Source organism: Ostrea edulis, chromosome 1 (assembly GCF_947568905.1).
Source record: "Ostrea edulis chromosome 1, xbOstEdul1.1, whole genome shotgun sequence".
Taxonomy (NCBI): Eukaryota; Metazoa; Mollusca; class Bivalvia; order Ostreida; family Ostreidae; genus Ostrea; species Ostrea edulis.
In genome coordinates, this window is record NC_079164.1 from 19,808,406 (window position 1) to 19,824,514 (window position 16,109).

Consider the following 16,109-nt stretch of genomic DNA (forward strand, 5'->3'; position numbering starts at 1 on the left):
ATAAGGCAATATATTTATATGAAGCAGAGTTTATTCAAAAACTTCTACGTGAGAAGAAAAAATTTCTCGCTGTGGCCTTCAATTCGACATTTAGATATATCGATGACGTTTTGTCTATTAACAATAACTTTCATTCATATGTCGATTTGATATATCCCTGTGAGCTCGAAATAAAGGACACCACAGAGTCGTCCACTTCTGCTTCATACTTAGATGTTTTATTGAAAGTAGACATTAACGGCAAACTGACAACTCAACTGTATGACAAACGGGATGATTTCAGCTTCTCCATCGTCAACTTCCCACATTTGTGTAGCAATATTCCATTATCACCTGCATATGGTGTTTATATATCTCAACTGATTCGATATGCAAGAGCTTGTTCTGGGTATAGTCAGTTTTTAAATCGAGGTAAGCTACTGACAAACAAGTTGATGGTACAGGGATTTCAACAGTCTCGATTGAAGTCAGCATTTCGCAAATTCTATGGTCGTTATAACGATCTAGTTCGTCAATACAACCTCGCATTGGGTCAAATGCTGTCTGACGTGTTTCATACCGATTGTTAAGCCGTTCTTGGCACACTGATTTTGACTGCGGATAACTCCGTTTACCTGATCAGGATATGGGGCTCACGGCGGGTGTGACCGGTCAACAGGGGATGCTTACTCCTCCTAGGCACCTGATCCCACCTCTGGTGTGTCCAGGGGTCCGTGTTTGCCCAACTATCTATTTTGTATTGCTTATAGGAGTTATGAGATTGATCACTATTCGTTATCTTCACCTTGCATATCAGTAAATTCTCAAGTGTAAGTAAATTAAGTATAGATGCACCCAAAAAAATTATCATTGATAGAATTACAGTTGAATAACTTTTGTTGTTGAAAAACTGCAGGTATATGGAGTTTGAGAGATACTGGCAAAATATTGACGATAAATTATTACTGTATTAGTGTATTAAAAGGTTTGTCTGAAATCTAAGATTGCATAATATGTGCTGCTTTGCTTTATGTGTTCTCTCTTTCTCTCTCTCTCAATTTATATTTACGAAAATGTCTTTTACTTATGAATATCGATGATATTATTGTGTGGGGTTAAATTACATGTATATAATTATATCATATGAAAGTTAAATGAAAAACAATAAAAAGAATGTTGACAATGGCATATCACCAGTTTTCTTAAGATTAAGGTTATTTGTCTAATCTAACGAGTGTTAGCTTACTACCAGACGGGTTAATAATTATCTATTATAATATCATTGACAGGACGTTAAAAATATATCAGTTATTGCTTAGCAATATAATTACTTGGATGGTCTGGGTAGGTAAGCTAAATTTATACTTTTCTATATCACTGGTAGAACATTGGATAACTTAAAACTTGTCTGTATCATGGATTGGACGTTCAATATTAGTTGAATAAGCAAATACTAACGTATACTTAATTATTGACTGGACAATAATGGTAGTCTTATCTATATCATCATCGTCGCAAGCCACGCCTATTGTCTCCGTTTACACTACGTCAAATGCTGTGTTTGTATGATAAAAAAATCCTCGACTTCATGAATATTTAGGTCCATAATTAGCCAACCAATCGGTGACCTTCCATTTTTTATTTTTATTTTTGGTGGAAAGAAAATCATTCGGAGGTCATTGTGTGCTCGTAGCGGAATAACCCGAGGATTGCTGATTGAGAACAAACTGGACACTTTTTAGCTATTGTAACTAATGGACACTTCCTTGTTGACTTCACCAGTGTAATAAATTTACCGTATAATATGTGTAACCACGCCGCTCTCTTTAGATAATTGTCCGATCAACTCTTTGTCTTTCAGATGTCAACACATCCACTTTACCCAAATGTTCTCATCAAGTTTGAGAATACGATTAAGTTTATTAACACAGAATTTACAAGTGTAACCTCTGCTGGTAATACGGATTTCATTTAATAAATACTGATAAACTTTACTTGCTTCTGTAAACAGGGATCCGCAGCCTTTTGTGTCGGTTATTACTTGTAAAATTAGCTTGAAAATACGGATGTATTCTTATTGCTGTGATAAAATTTAGAAATTCATTTCAAAATTAAGGATTATCTCCCTCATGCATAGCTCTTATCCTTAGACGAATTTGACTCCACTTTTTGGCACTCTGTTTTCCCCAAAAATAGCTCTAGCAAGTTTATTGTTATTTCGGATTTCAAACATTTCGGTTGAGCATTATTTGTCGAAATGCGCATCTGGTGCATCAAAATTGGTAACGTATAAGTTTTACATTGTAAACAAATACTGTACGTTTTAGTTGTGGGCGCAACCATTACAAAATCGGAAATCTGTTATTGTGACTGTGATAGGTCCAAAAAAGTATTGTGTCATTTCATAATTATTCATGAAAATCGAGGGTTTCGCTGATCATGCAGTCACGGTTTGAGGTAGGGTAGGTACTACCGGACTCAGTAACCGTGGCTAGCGACGATGCTTTATCCTTTACTGGACGTTGATATTTGGTGGACAAGGTCACACTTACCTATATCATTGACTAGATTGTTAAGGGTAGATACCAGTGATCGCATCGTGTAAGAGGGATCGTTCAAGAAGTACAGATCGAGAGGGAAGTTGCGGGCAGTTCTGTAGAAAATAGGGAGTTCGAGCCCATCAGCGTCTGAAATACATAAAGATTTAGTTACTAATACTTCTAAAATTTAATGATATACTTTTTTATATTCTTACATGATACGAAGATTATTTCTGTGCTGTTGATGAAAGGTGAAGATAATGATTGATGTGAAATTTTAATTGACAGGTATGATATCTTCCACACTAGTCTGAATTTCGCTGCTGTCATAGGCAAGAAACGACTCCGTGACCTGGACCGGTAAATGTCCTAGTAAAAATAAACAAGTGAAATAGAGAGAATGATGACGTATATCTTTGTTATTTTAAGAACCTGTGGCTTGCAATTTGGCATGCAAGTAGTTGAAACATTAATCAATGCAAGGAAAGCGACAAAATCTGCATAACGTACCTAGTTTAAGATTTTCTAGGCATTTGAAGCGAGCGGTTAGTTTTTTTTATCTGGGTCAGAGTTAGACCCCTTTCTGTATTTATGGTATCACAGAGTTCGGACCCAAAACGGGCTTAGTCCCTGTGTATTTATCAAAAGTGTTTAGATGCGATATTTTGCTTACAAAAACTCTAGAATATATAATTATACATTTGCCAAAAAATATAAGGTGTCGCGATTCTTGGTTTTTGTGTGTGTCAAGGTAATCATAGTTCAAAGTCACAATCCCTTCGTGCGAGAGGACTTTAAAATTCAATGAGCACGGGTTTTATATAATTCTGAATAGTGGATCATTCGAATTTTTTTTAACTTTGTAAAAGAAGTGCGAACGACCGTGGGTTTCCGACGATGACAGTATACATGCTATCAATTTTATATCGATGCAGGCTACTGTCAAATAAGTTGATTTTACATGTGTACAGAGGTTTCAACAGTCTCGTTTTAAGTCAGCATTTCGAAAGTTGTGTGGTCGTTCTATAATGATTTAATTTGCAAATACAATCAGTCATTGGATCGAATGCAGTCTGGTGTATCATACCAATTGTTAGGCCGTTCATTACATAATATTTTGACTGCGGATTATTCCGTTCACTTGATAAAGATATAGGACACACGGCAGGTGTGGCCGACAACGGGGGATGCTTACTCCTCCTATAGGCACTTCCAAATGTCCGTGTTTGCCCTACTCTCAAATTTGCATTATTTACACGATTTATGAGATTGACCACTATTCGTTAACTTCACATTTTTTTATGAATGGAAGTCCATTTAATTAGAAAGCATAACCAAAAACACTTGCAAATTTGATATGATAGACCGAATTTCCTTGCGGTAGCTCAGTGGTAGTGCATTTGCTTCATAACCAGGAGGTCGTGAGTTCGAGCGTGTAGTGACAAGCATCGGCACGTTAAAGAACCCTCAATGCTACGGCCCTGAGCGCTAAGCCTACTAGTGGGTCTAAATTTGTGGTACATGTACTTCACCTACAGCTGTTGTCGTCTCAATGTGAGTGACAATTTCTAGCCCGTAAGCCGGGACGTCAAACAACCAACAACCAAATTTTCTCTGATGTTTTGGTCATACTTCTTTTGGCCATTTCAGCGTAATAAGGTAAAGAATGACATGAAGGAGGGGGTAATGGTATTGGATAGAGAAAATGATTCCTCATTACGCCCCCTTCAAAGAAGGGGCATATTGCCTAGGACCTGTCGGTCGGTCGGTAGACCACATGTTGTCCGCTCAATATCTTGAGAACCATTCACTTGATCGTAATGATATTTCATATGTGAGTTAGTTATGAGTATATGAGGACCCCTATGGTTTTCTAGGTCAAAAGGCCAAGGGTCAATATACTCTGGACATAGGAATTACCGTCCGCTCAATATCTTGAGAATCCTTTGCTTGACAGACATCAAACTTGGTACACTGGTACATCTTTAGAAGAAACTGACCCCTCTTGATTCCGAGGTCACATGGCCAAGGGTCAAACTGGACATACAAATATACTGTCCGTTCAATATATTAAGAACCCTTTGCTTGACAGACATTAAACTTGGTACACTGGTATAGCATAAGGAGTAGATGACTCCTATTGATTTTAGGTCACATGGTCAATCCACTCTTGACGTAGGAAGATATTGTCTGCTCAATATTGAGATGACCCCTATTGACTTTGAGGTCACATGGTCAAACTGCATATAGGAATATACTGCCCGCTCAATATCTTGAGAACCCTTTGCTTGACAGACATCAAACTTGGTACACTGGTACATGTACATTTTCAAAAGAAGATGAACCTTATATTGATTTTGAGGTAACATGGTCAAAAGGCAAGGGTCAAACTCGACATACGAATATATTGTCTGCTCAATATCTTGAGAACTCTTTGGTTGACAGACATCAAACTTGGTACACTAGTACATCTTCATGAGAAAATGACCCCTATTGATTTTGAGATCACATGGTCAAAGGTCAAGGATCAAACTGGTCCTAAGAATATACTGTTCGTTCAATATCTTGAAAATCCTTTGCTTGACAGACATCAAACTTGATACACTGGTACATCTTCAATAGAAATGACTCCAATTGATTTTGAGGTCACACGTTCAAAGGTCAAGCTGAACATAGGATTATTCTGTCCGCTAAATATATCTTGAGAACCCTTTGCTTGACAGGCACCAAATTTGGTACACTGGTACATCTTCAGGAGAAGATTACCCTTATTGATTTTGATGTCATATGGTCAACCTGGACATAGGGATATACTGTTCGCTCAATATCTTGAAAATCATTTGCTTGACTGACATCAAACTTGGTAAACTGGTACATCTTCAGGAGAAATTGGCCCCTATTGATTCTGAGGTCACATGGTCAAGGGTCAAACTGGACATAAGAATATACTGTCCACTCAATATCTTAAGAACCCGTTGCTTGACAGACACCAAACTTGGTCCACTTGTACATCTTCAGGAGAAGATTACCCCTCTTGATTTTGAAATCAAATGGTAAAAGGTCAAACTGGACATAGGAATATACTGTCCGTTCAAAATCCTGAGAACCCTTTGCTTGACAGATATCAAACTTGGTACACTGGTACAGCATAAGGAGTAGATGACCCCTATTGATTTTAGGTCACATGGCCAATCCACTTTTGACATAGGAAAATATTATCTGCTCAATATTTTTAATTGGTGATACTACTATCAATTAAATGATGCATGTGTGTAACCCTTTTCAATTTCGCACCATGGGGGGGGGGGGGCATATATGTTTTACAAACATCTCTTGTTTTGTTTTTCAAAACACACTAAATATAGGGTATGTAAAATGAACCCTAAGGGATAGGTAGTTCAAAATAGCATGGAAATGCTTCTAATTTTGTTACTTTTGTTATATCTTAGGTCTCAATCCCATATTTTTGAAATACGTTTTCTTGTGATTTGTTCTACTCGAGGCAAAAGGCGGTTCTTTTACACTTTTCGATTAGGAAAACTGGTATTTTACTACGCCGCTGATTCCACCGAAGAAATATTTCCATGTAATTCAAATCCCCCAGATAAGACCTCATTTGTAATAACTTGAAGGAAGAAAGAGTAATATAAATCTAAGACCCGCATATTTTAAAACTGAAGATAAATACACGCATGTATGGTGCATCATTTCTCCCCATGTAGTATGTTGTATACCTACTAGGTACGAGTTTTATTTTCACTCTTTGTGGTTTAATTTGGATCGGATCTTTCCGTGGACCTCCGTCAGAAAAATCATCATCCTAAAACACATTGCGACATTGAATGCATTAAACAATTACATGTATTCTAATCTGAGACCAGTGTTATTCGACTATCATGCATTCGAAAACACAACTGATGTATTGAAAACCAATGCTGCGATATGTAAAGATATTTTTTGTGAATGTATTTAAAAAAATATTCGTTAAATGGGCACATAATAAAACAAATATGCTGTACATATTACCTGAATAATCTGTAAGGTATGATTTTTCCTCTTCACTATATCAATGCACCCATCATCGATTATCTTGTTCATATTCGCACATCTGTCAAATCCGTAATCCTTTAAAAAATATAGTTCAATTACGAGTATTAACAAACTCTGGATTCCTGATTTAAGATTCGCCAATAAAAGTTTGAAATTTAGACGAATGAAAATTTCCACAATAATATCAGCAAAATTGATGGATACTCCCCGACCGAACTGCATCTACCCAATGAACTACTTTCTATGACGAATAACCTGCACAATGTTTAATAACTGTTGAAATATATATGTGTATATATATATATATATATATATATATATATATATATATACACACACACATACACACAAAGCACTAAAATAACCAACGACACGAACAACCATATATAAATATATACCCCTACATTGACCTTTACAAAATGACCTTGAGTGATCTTTGTCTGAAAGTCATTTCCCTATGATTTTTTTAATGATATATATATGATTAATATCTGTTCAAAAAATGTTGAAATGAGGAACGATTTCCTTGGCACATGTTCCCGTAGGGATCCACGTTAGAATAGGTCCTTAGTATCCCGTGGGGATCCAGGTTAGATTAGGTATTCAGTATCCCTAGGGATCCAAGTTAGAATATGTCCACACTACCCCGTGGGGATCCTGGTTAGAATAGGTCCTCAGTACCTCGTGGGGATCCAGGTTAGAATAGGTCCTCATTACCCCGTGGGGATCGAGGTTAGAATAGGTCCTCAGTACCCATGGGGATTCAGGTTAGAATAGGTCCCCATTATCCCGTGGGGATCCAGGTTAGAATAGGTCCTCATTATCCCGTGGGGATCGAGGTTAGAATAGGTCCTCAGTACCCATGGGGATTCAGGTTAGAATAGGTCCCCATTATCCCGTGGGGATCCAGGTTAGAATAGGTCCTCATTATCCCGTGGGGATCCAGGTTAGAATATGTCCTCATTACCCCTTGGGGAACCAAGTTAGAATAGGTCCTCAGTACCCCATGGGGATTCAGGTTAGAATAGGTCCTCATTATCCCGTGGGGATCCAGGTTAGAATAGGTCCTCAGTACCCCCATGAGGATTCAGGTTAGAATACATTATCCCGTGGTGACCCAGGTTAGAATTGATCCTCATTATCCCGTGGGGATCCAGGTTAGAATAGGTTCTCATTATCCCGTGGGGATCCAGGTTAGAATAGGTCTTCAGTACCCCGTGGGAATCCAAGTTAGAATAGGTCTTCAGTACCCCGTGGGAATCCAAGTTAGAATAGGTCCTCAGTACCCCTTGAAGATTTTTTTAAGGGTTTAATCTGTAGGTCTCTGATCCTCAGAGAGCTACATTTCTGTAGCTAATATACAGATACATTACTCTACGTAAGTCAATGGTTTAAATGTCCCTCTCGAGAAGTTTTCACTCGTATGGAGATCGTCTAACAATCGGTATGACATACGACAGACAGCATTTGACCCAATGACAGGTTGCATTGGCAAACTAGATCGTTGATCTAGTCAAGAGTGAACTTCTGGGATAAAATCAAATAGATTACATTGTGTGAAATGTTATATAACGCCATTTCTGAAAAAGATTTCTAGCTTTATATTTGTATCTTATAGCATTCCGTAAAATCGTTTTATTTCATTGTCATTTTAAAGTAATTCTCATTGATTAAAAGACACAGCATTAGTATCAAACCGATTGCATGTGTTTATATGTTCATGATATGAAGAAAAACGTTTTCATGTATAATATGACAGGTTGCGGACGATTTGAAATTGGACAAGACCATGTAGAAAAAGTTTGACTTGAGCCGAATTCTTCGTTCATTTATGGGAAATAAAACCACTGGCACAAATATTACACAACATGGCAGACAATTCTATGCAAGATCTATTTGTAACTACATGTAACATCCTGCTACACGGTTTTAAGTATGTCGGCATGTTTCTAGCGCACTTTCTTTAATCACATGCAAAAAAGAATATGTTAGTATACTTCTATTTATGATCAAAGGTAGGAACATATTGTGATCTGTTGCATGCTATGATATTCAAATAGTCCTTTCATTTTTAATTTTGATAATTCGATATGTGTACATATGTATTTTTAATTTAAAGAGATTTTTGATTGATTTTATCTTGTTTAACGTCTCTCTTAATTATTTTTAACTCATATGGAGATGTCACCAAGACCGGTGATGGGCATCAAATTTAGGCCTTTGCTCGGCACTTACGGCCATTGAGCAGTGAGGGTTCTTTAGCGTGCCACACCTACTTGACACGGGACATCCGTTTTTATGGTCATCTCCGAGGACCCATGGCATTCACACCTGATGCCGAGCGTTTGGCGATGGAATTGTCACTACCTGTTTTAACGACTTAGGTCTGTCGCGGCTGGGATTCGATCCCCGACCTTCCGCATGCGGGTCGAACGCTCTAACCTCTAGACCTTCTTTTCTTACAGCAGATAGGGTTATTAGCATGATAACATTGTACATGTATATCATTCAAACACTTATTTCTCTTCCGTCCGGTGCTTACATAATGTGCTTGTTTTCATCTTCCTTTCAATGAGGTGTACACAGAATATTACAATATAACAACCTGCTGTTCACGAATGACTCAAAATAAAACCCTTACCGGAGGTGAAAATACTCATGCAGACATCATGACGACCGTATTTACGAGGGGTCTTTGAAACTTGCTGAATGTAGACTAGTGTCCGCTGGCTAGGAAATATGATACAGATGGCATGCTGCCGACAGTACCTAAGTTCCATTATGGCAAATTTGACCTTGATATCTGACCTTGATATTTCAGTTTACGATATATGACGTCCTAGTCTCGTTCAAAAGTGACCTTGAACTTTGATCTTTTAACCCCGAAAATCAACATTGTTCTTTCTTTCTTGAAAACGAAGTTACCTGTAAAGTATCGAATCAATCACACAAAACCAGTGGTCTGTAGTGTATCTACAAACTTTTTCTATGAAGTCCCGTATCGACGTTGACCTCAAAATTAATAGGGTTTTCCCTCGTTAAATGCTCTTGATTACAAAGCTACCTATGACGTATCAAATCAATCTAACTGGAAATGTGGCCTGTAGAGTGTCTACAAGCTCAGAGTTACACACACACATATATACACTCGCATACTGTTACATACTCACCGATGTATAAACGGCCCTGTTATTATATCATGTCGCAATGAATTGCGAGAGGATCAAAATTAAACAGCAAGCCAACATATTTGTAATTTTCACTAGCCAGGTTGTTAACATTCGATTTACTATTCTAGAAAGTTCTACTGCATTTAGATATCATTGTTATCAAGAATCGACAACCACAACAAATTGAAATAAAAACTTAAATATTCATTGGCATTGATGTAAGAAATATAGTTTAATTTGAAAGAAATCCGGAAGACTGTATCAGCTGAAAAATCAAAGCATAGAACTGGAGAGAGGTTGTGTTAATCAATAGAAAAAGGGAAACGTACCCGATCCTTACACCAAGCACAGCCCCTGGTGACGAGACACTCTCCACAGCGCGATCCCGAACACATCTGCAGGCTGACTTCTGGAATGCCTATTAACGATATTATAGGAATTATGCTGTAAATAATTATCTTAAATTGATTCTCAAACGTCAAATGCTTTGAGCTTCAAATGTTATATTGATTCGCTAATTTTTCAAGGAAATATTTATGGTGGGACGCTTTCAGAATAAAAATTCTTTGATTTTTTAAGTAAGATTTTCTGTTTGGTATTAGATACATGTACTCATGTAAAGCCGTAGGTATTTCTTTTGGAAAATATTGGGAAGTACCACTGATACTAGATCTACAGATCAACACCTTATAAAAAGCTTCCGATCTACAGGGTCTTATTTCGATGCATTCTCAAAATTTTAGTGTTAAAAAAATCTTAAAACACTTGTGTCAAAGCACACCTTCATGTAAAACTTGAACGGTACCAATTTGGATGCACCAGATGCGCATTTCGACAAATAATGTCTCTTCAGTGATGCTCAACCGAAATGTTTGAAATCCGAAATAACAATGAAGTTTTAGAGCTATTATATATTATACATTTATTACAGTTCCATTAAACTGAAAACTCACAACTTGAAATAGTTTCATTCTTTGATGTAGTTATGTAAAGTTGCCAGTTCTGCAGCTAATATAATGCATGTACTTTGTACTGGCAATTTAAAAAAAATCAATATCACCATTACTAGTTATGATTTATTATAATGTAGTCAGATGTGACTTTTTCATTTTATAGGGAATATTCGGATATGAAAAAGTTGAAATTTATACAATATATATGTAAGTATCTAAACCATGTTAAACCACGATATATAAAGGCGACTACGGTTTTTGGTTACATGTAGCACATCACTATCTTGTAGGTTTTCTGGTTTAATTTGGTATTTAAAAAACATGTAAATTTACAACCCCAAAAGTCGCACTCATTCTACTTTGAATCATCCAGTGAAGTGGTATGAGGCATAGAATCAGTTTCCAAGGTTATGGGATTGAACCATACTATGCACGTGTCACTTTTACTTTAAATATTCTATAACCAAAAAAAAAAAAAAAAAACCTTTCAATTCCAATCGATCAAAAATCGTGACCATGCCCCTTTAATATATATGCACGTTTCACATTTTGATATATTTTCGGCTTTATTGAATTATATGTAGATTTACTATAATCATACTAATAAATCAATTTATGGAATTAACGATACTGTATCATTCATTGTGCGATTTATTTTAACAGCAGCTTACAAAGTACATGTATATTTACTACGTGTTTAGAATTTTAAAAACGTTAAGTATATGCATTTCAAAACAAATATATCTACGATATGTTTATAGCACTATTTATTAGTATATTCTCAAGACACCTGATCTATCTAAGCAGAAATTCCTGAACAGAACTATAAAGACAATTGTAGGCAATATCAATAGCAAAATCTACTATGCCTCTTTGCTTTAAAGTTTGGTACTGTAGCATTACTAACATGGGCAAGTTCGAAAATCGTAATTTTCAGACATAACCTACTATTATTTTGGATGTTCTTTTAAAAGTAAGAGGTAATCTAAATGTAGTGAATTTTAATAAATTGTAATTAGTAATTAAATTGTTATCATTCGCGTTTAACGGTGCATTTGTTTACTTTTCATTTCTATCACTCACTGTGTGAGGTGATTTTTAATTATTTGCTAAATTGTAAATAGTAAGTAAATTGTTATCATTCGCGTTTAATGATGCATTTGTTTACTTTTCATTTCAATCACTCACTGTGTGGGGTGCTTTCCCACGGATATGAAATTGTTAGTATCGAAGAACCTTCTAATGAAGACTAAGCCCATGCACATGTAGCTGATAAGAATACTAGTATTTTACTTACATACTGCTATTACAGTGATAATAATTCCTGTATAGAGGGCATTTAAACACATCTTGTCGTTTCTATCGCCGTCATCTATTGTTGTCATCAGGTAAGTAACGGATAGGAAACTGTGACTATAAATGTGTTACTCACGTTAAAGTACATGTGTGTGTGTCGGATAGGAAGTCGTAAGAACAGGACAGGAAAGACGAGCTTCGTTGATATATGACAAAAAGTACACGTAAATATCATCTTATTACGCGCATGCTCACTACACTAATTATTTTTGGGGGTTTGTCTTAAGTACAAATATTCATACGGGCACCACAACAGTACCTGATATCTTATGTAACAAATCTGGTGAAACATATTTTGATGGGGTAGTTAACATCATGGTTTAGCCCATTACAATATGTCAAGCTTGCTATAGGGTTAAGAGAAACGTTCAGAATAATTGTAAATAATCCAAATCAAAGATTATGTGAAAGAAGAGATTATTGTCACCTTTTTGAGTCATTTTTAGCATAGATATATGTAGCTTTGCAGAAGGAAACTTTTAATTTTTGTGAATGTTTCAAATCACGACTTAAGCAGGTGCTCTGCGGCTCTGTCAATTCTGGCGGCACGTCAAATCTAAGACGTTTAACATTGATAGTATTACTCAGTATGCCTATGCAGAGCACAGATTTACATGTACGTCTGATATTATCTAATGACATGCTGTCTGTACATGTTTTTTAGTTATTATTATCAAATTTTGATTAGTTTCCCTCTCAAAACTAGCATTGACATATATACATGTAGATGACCACGGGTATGATGCATCTAACCCAACTTTGCCTTTACGCATGCGTCTACCTTTAATGCGCATTGGCTTCGTTTTGCGTTCACACGGAGCTAATGCGAAGTAAATTTAATTCGTGTTAAATCGCGACGTAAATTTTAATTCGAAAAAATCTAATGCGCATTAAAATCTCCGTGTGAACGCGGTTCAGATTTAATTTGCATTAACTTACGTTTAATACAAATTAAATTATATCTTCGACAAGCGCCCGATATTAAAAGTTAAAGTCACGAGTCTTTCGGATTTGACTTTAAAAATGGAGGGCCCTTTTCACGGTAGACTTGAGCCCTCCCTGTTACGGCCGTAAGTACTATTTATGGGTCATTATTTGTGGCTCTTCATCTAAAGCTTTCGACATCTCTACACGATTGAAAAAAATCCTTGAATGGGGGCGTAAACCAACAAAGAAACAACATTTCTACATCACGCAGTCACTAGAACGATCGCTTCGTACGCGGATGATCATGGATTCAACTCCAAGTGTTAGAATTGGAAGCAACTGGTTATTCGCCAAACTCTCGGCATGAAAAGAGAGTTTTAGAATGAGACATTTTGAAAAGCGAGGTCCGATGTCATGATAGAGCTGGAACGAAAAAAAACTCCAGTTTGCATAAGTTTGTTGCTTTTCCCAAAAAGCTGTTGATGCCTCGGTGTGAATGATGCGTTGTTGCTGGGACGTTAAACAATCAGTACTATGATTTAAAAAAAAAACTATAATAATATTCCGTGGAAATAAATGATATGGCGATTCTTGAACTAATATTCTAACAGAATACTGACGAAAATACCCCGGTTTATCTTAAATCTTATTTGCTCTGTGTAAATGAATAAACAACGAATGAGTTAACATCATTTACATACACACGTAGGGTAGCAGGGGACAGTTTCGCACTATAGACCTTATAATACAGTTGTATTTCAGTGGTAAAAGCTACAGAGCTATAGCAGCAAAAACCGCGCTAAGCATACATGTATGTTCATGTGATGGTGTTGTTAAGGAGTATTTGCGAACCAGAACCATAAAATCTCAGAGGAAAAGTTCCCCACGTCCCCGTAAAATCACGGAAATCGTTCTTCAATTCATCGAATATCAGAAATGGAAAAAGCCGTCAATTTATTGTAAAGAAATTCGGCAGAAATTACTGGACGATCAAGTATGTACTGTAAACAATGTGCCATCTGTGCAGAAAAAATGCATGCATTGAAACACAAGCTACAATTTTCTCACAAAAAGTTGACCGTTATTCCAGCCGAAACTTTAAGACCAGACCACGAACAGAAGGTCGAGGCTTTTTTAAGTACTATTTTAAACTACAATTACACGCAGGTGCATTTTTTGACGAGGCATCAATTATTGGAAGATCCGGAAACCGTCATTATGGACATGCACACATTAGTGATCGAGCCATTGAAGTTCAGCAATACACAAGTTCAAATACAATCAACGTATGTTGTGATTTCTTTGGATTGAATCATTTCAATATTTTAAATGGAGTATCAAACGCAATGGGAATGATAGCATTTTTATTTTTTTAGCGAAGCGCTTGCCGAAAAAAAAATGAGTTAGGGAACCCCATGTTCAATCGTGGTGATCAAGGACAACTGCGGTTTTCACCAACAAAGACATGGAAAACATTGAAAGAATTACTGGCTACCACGGTGTTGACTTGGTTTTTCAGCCCCCATACAACCCTGAGTATAATGTTACAGAGTGTGTATTTGGTGTGATGAGACAGGTGACAAATTTGTGTCGCAATTTCCGGAACTTGCCATCGTAAATGCACTGGACTACTCGGATATGAAACGAAATATGCCTGCATGTTTTAAAAGATGTGGTTATAAGTAATGTATAACTTAGTTATTCTCACCATTTTGTCATTGTCATATGACTTTATCACTATGGTGAGCTCTGATTGTGTCATTAATAAACTAAATTTTAATAAATATGCATTTTTTTTAGCACGTTTGGAATAATTATATATTACTCAAAATTTGATAAGGATCATAGATATTTTTCTGTTTAAAAAATTAATAACTGCATAACTGGCAATATTGTGTCCAAGTGAAATCAAAAACGTCTTCAACAAACTTGCACGTGCATTTCATGCCATGGGAAATGCGTTTCTCATCACAGTTTATGCTTTTGCTACCAATGCACGATTTTCACTCGGGCATCGGTGTCTGATTCTTTCTAAAATTTCAAACTCATTTGAGAGTTTACACTACGTTTATCAACACAATGCCCCCTCAACGTGTAAGGCGTCGCCTGACGACAGAACAACTGGGCAGATGTATTGGAATGCTTGACGCTGGCTATTCACAACGTGACGTTGCAAATGCACTAAACGTCAGCCAGAGCGTTGTAAACAGGGCCTGGAACCGACAGCAAACTTTTGGTACAGCAGCACACCGACATGGGGGTGGTCGTCAGAGGTCGACAACCCAACGCCAAGACCATTTTGTGGCTCTTCAGGCACGACACCATCCCTTCTGGACAGCAACCAGCCTACGTAACGACCTCCTGAACGCCTCGGGGGTGAATGTGTCCACTCAGACAATACGGAATCGGCTTCACAATGCAGGTCTCAACTCGAGAAGGGCATGTGTTCGAGTCCCTCTGAGTGTTCGACATCGGCGGGAGCGATTGGACTGGGCTGAAGATCATGTCACTTGGACACAGAACGATTGGGTTCAAGTTCTGTTCACCGATGAGTCCAGGTATTGTTTGGACTTTACACACAGGAGGCACCGAGTGTGGCGACGACAACGTGAACGTTTCCATGATGCCAACATCAGTGAACATGACCATTATGGTGGTGGTTCCATCATGGTCTGGGGTGGAATCAGCAGGGATGGAAGAACAGATCTTCATGTCCTGGAGAGAGGAACAATGACGGAGGTGCGGTACCGGGATGAGATCCTCGATGTTTACATCAGACCCTACGCTGGTGCTGTTGGTCCTGAGTTCATCCTGATGGATGATAACGCCCGTCCTCATCGCGCCAGGGTGGTGGAACAGTACCTTCAGCAGGAGACAATTGTCCGTATGGACTGGCCAGCGCGCTCGCCGGACTTGAACCCGATTGAGCATGTATGGAACATGCTGCAGTTTGCCCTTTCACGCCGTAAAGCACAACCCACGACTTTGGCAGAGCTCGGGAACGCCCTCGTGAAAGAGTGGAACAACCTTCCCATTGGAAACATCCGGGTGCTTATTGACAGCATCGCTCGACGTTGTCAAGCCGTCATTGATGCAAGGGGAGGCCATACCCTTTATTGACACTTCATCGACTA

At 37.6% G+C, this 16,109-nt stretch overlaps 1 protein-coding gene across 1 annotated transcript in view; it reads right to left on the reverse strand.

Moving 5' to 3' along the window:
- LOC125663602 (integrin beta-6-like) overlaps positions 1–12,162 on the reverse strand; it is a 40,351-nt gene extending 28,189 nt beyond the window's left edge. The window contains exons 1-5 of the mRNA XM_056152992.1: positions 11,990–12,162; positions 10,069–10,157; positions 6,546–6,644; positions 6,258–6,339; positions 2,532–2,666 (exon numbers count right to left, since the gene is read on the reverse strand). Of these exons, the coding sequence (XP_056008967.1) occupies positions 2,532–2,666; positions 6,258–6,339; positions 6,546–6,644; positions 10,069–10,157; positions 11,990–12,077 (493 nt within the window). The 5' untranslated portion in view covers positions 12,078–12,162. The remainder of the gene's footprint in view (positions 1–2,531; positions 2,667–6,257; positions 6,340–6,545; positions 6,645–10,068; positions 10,158–11,989) is intronic.
- Between the last annotated feature and the right edge of the window lie 3,947 nt (positions 12,163–16,109).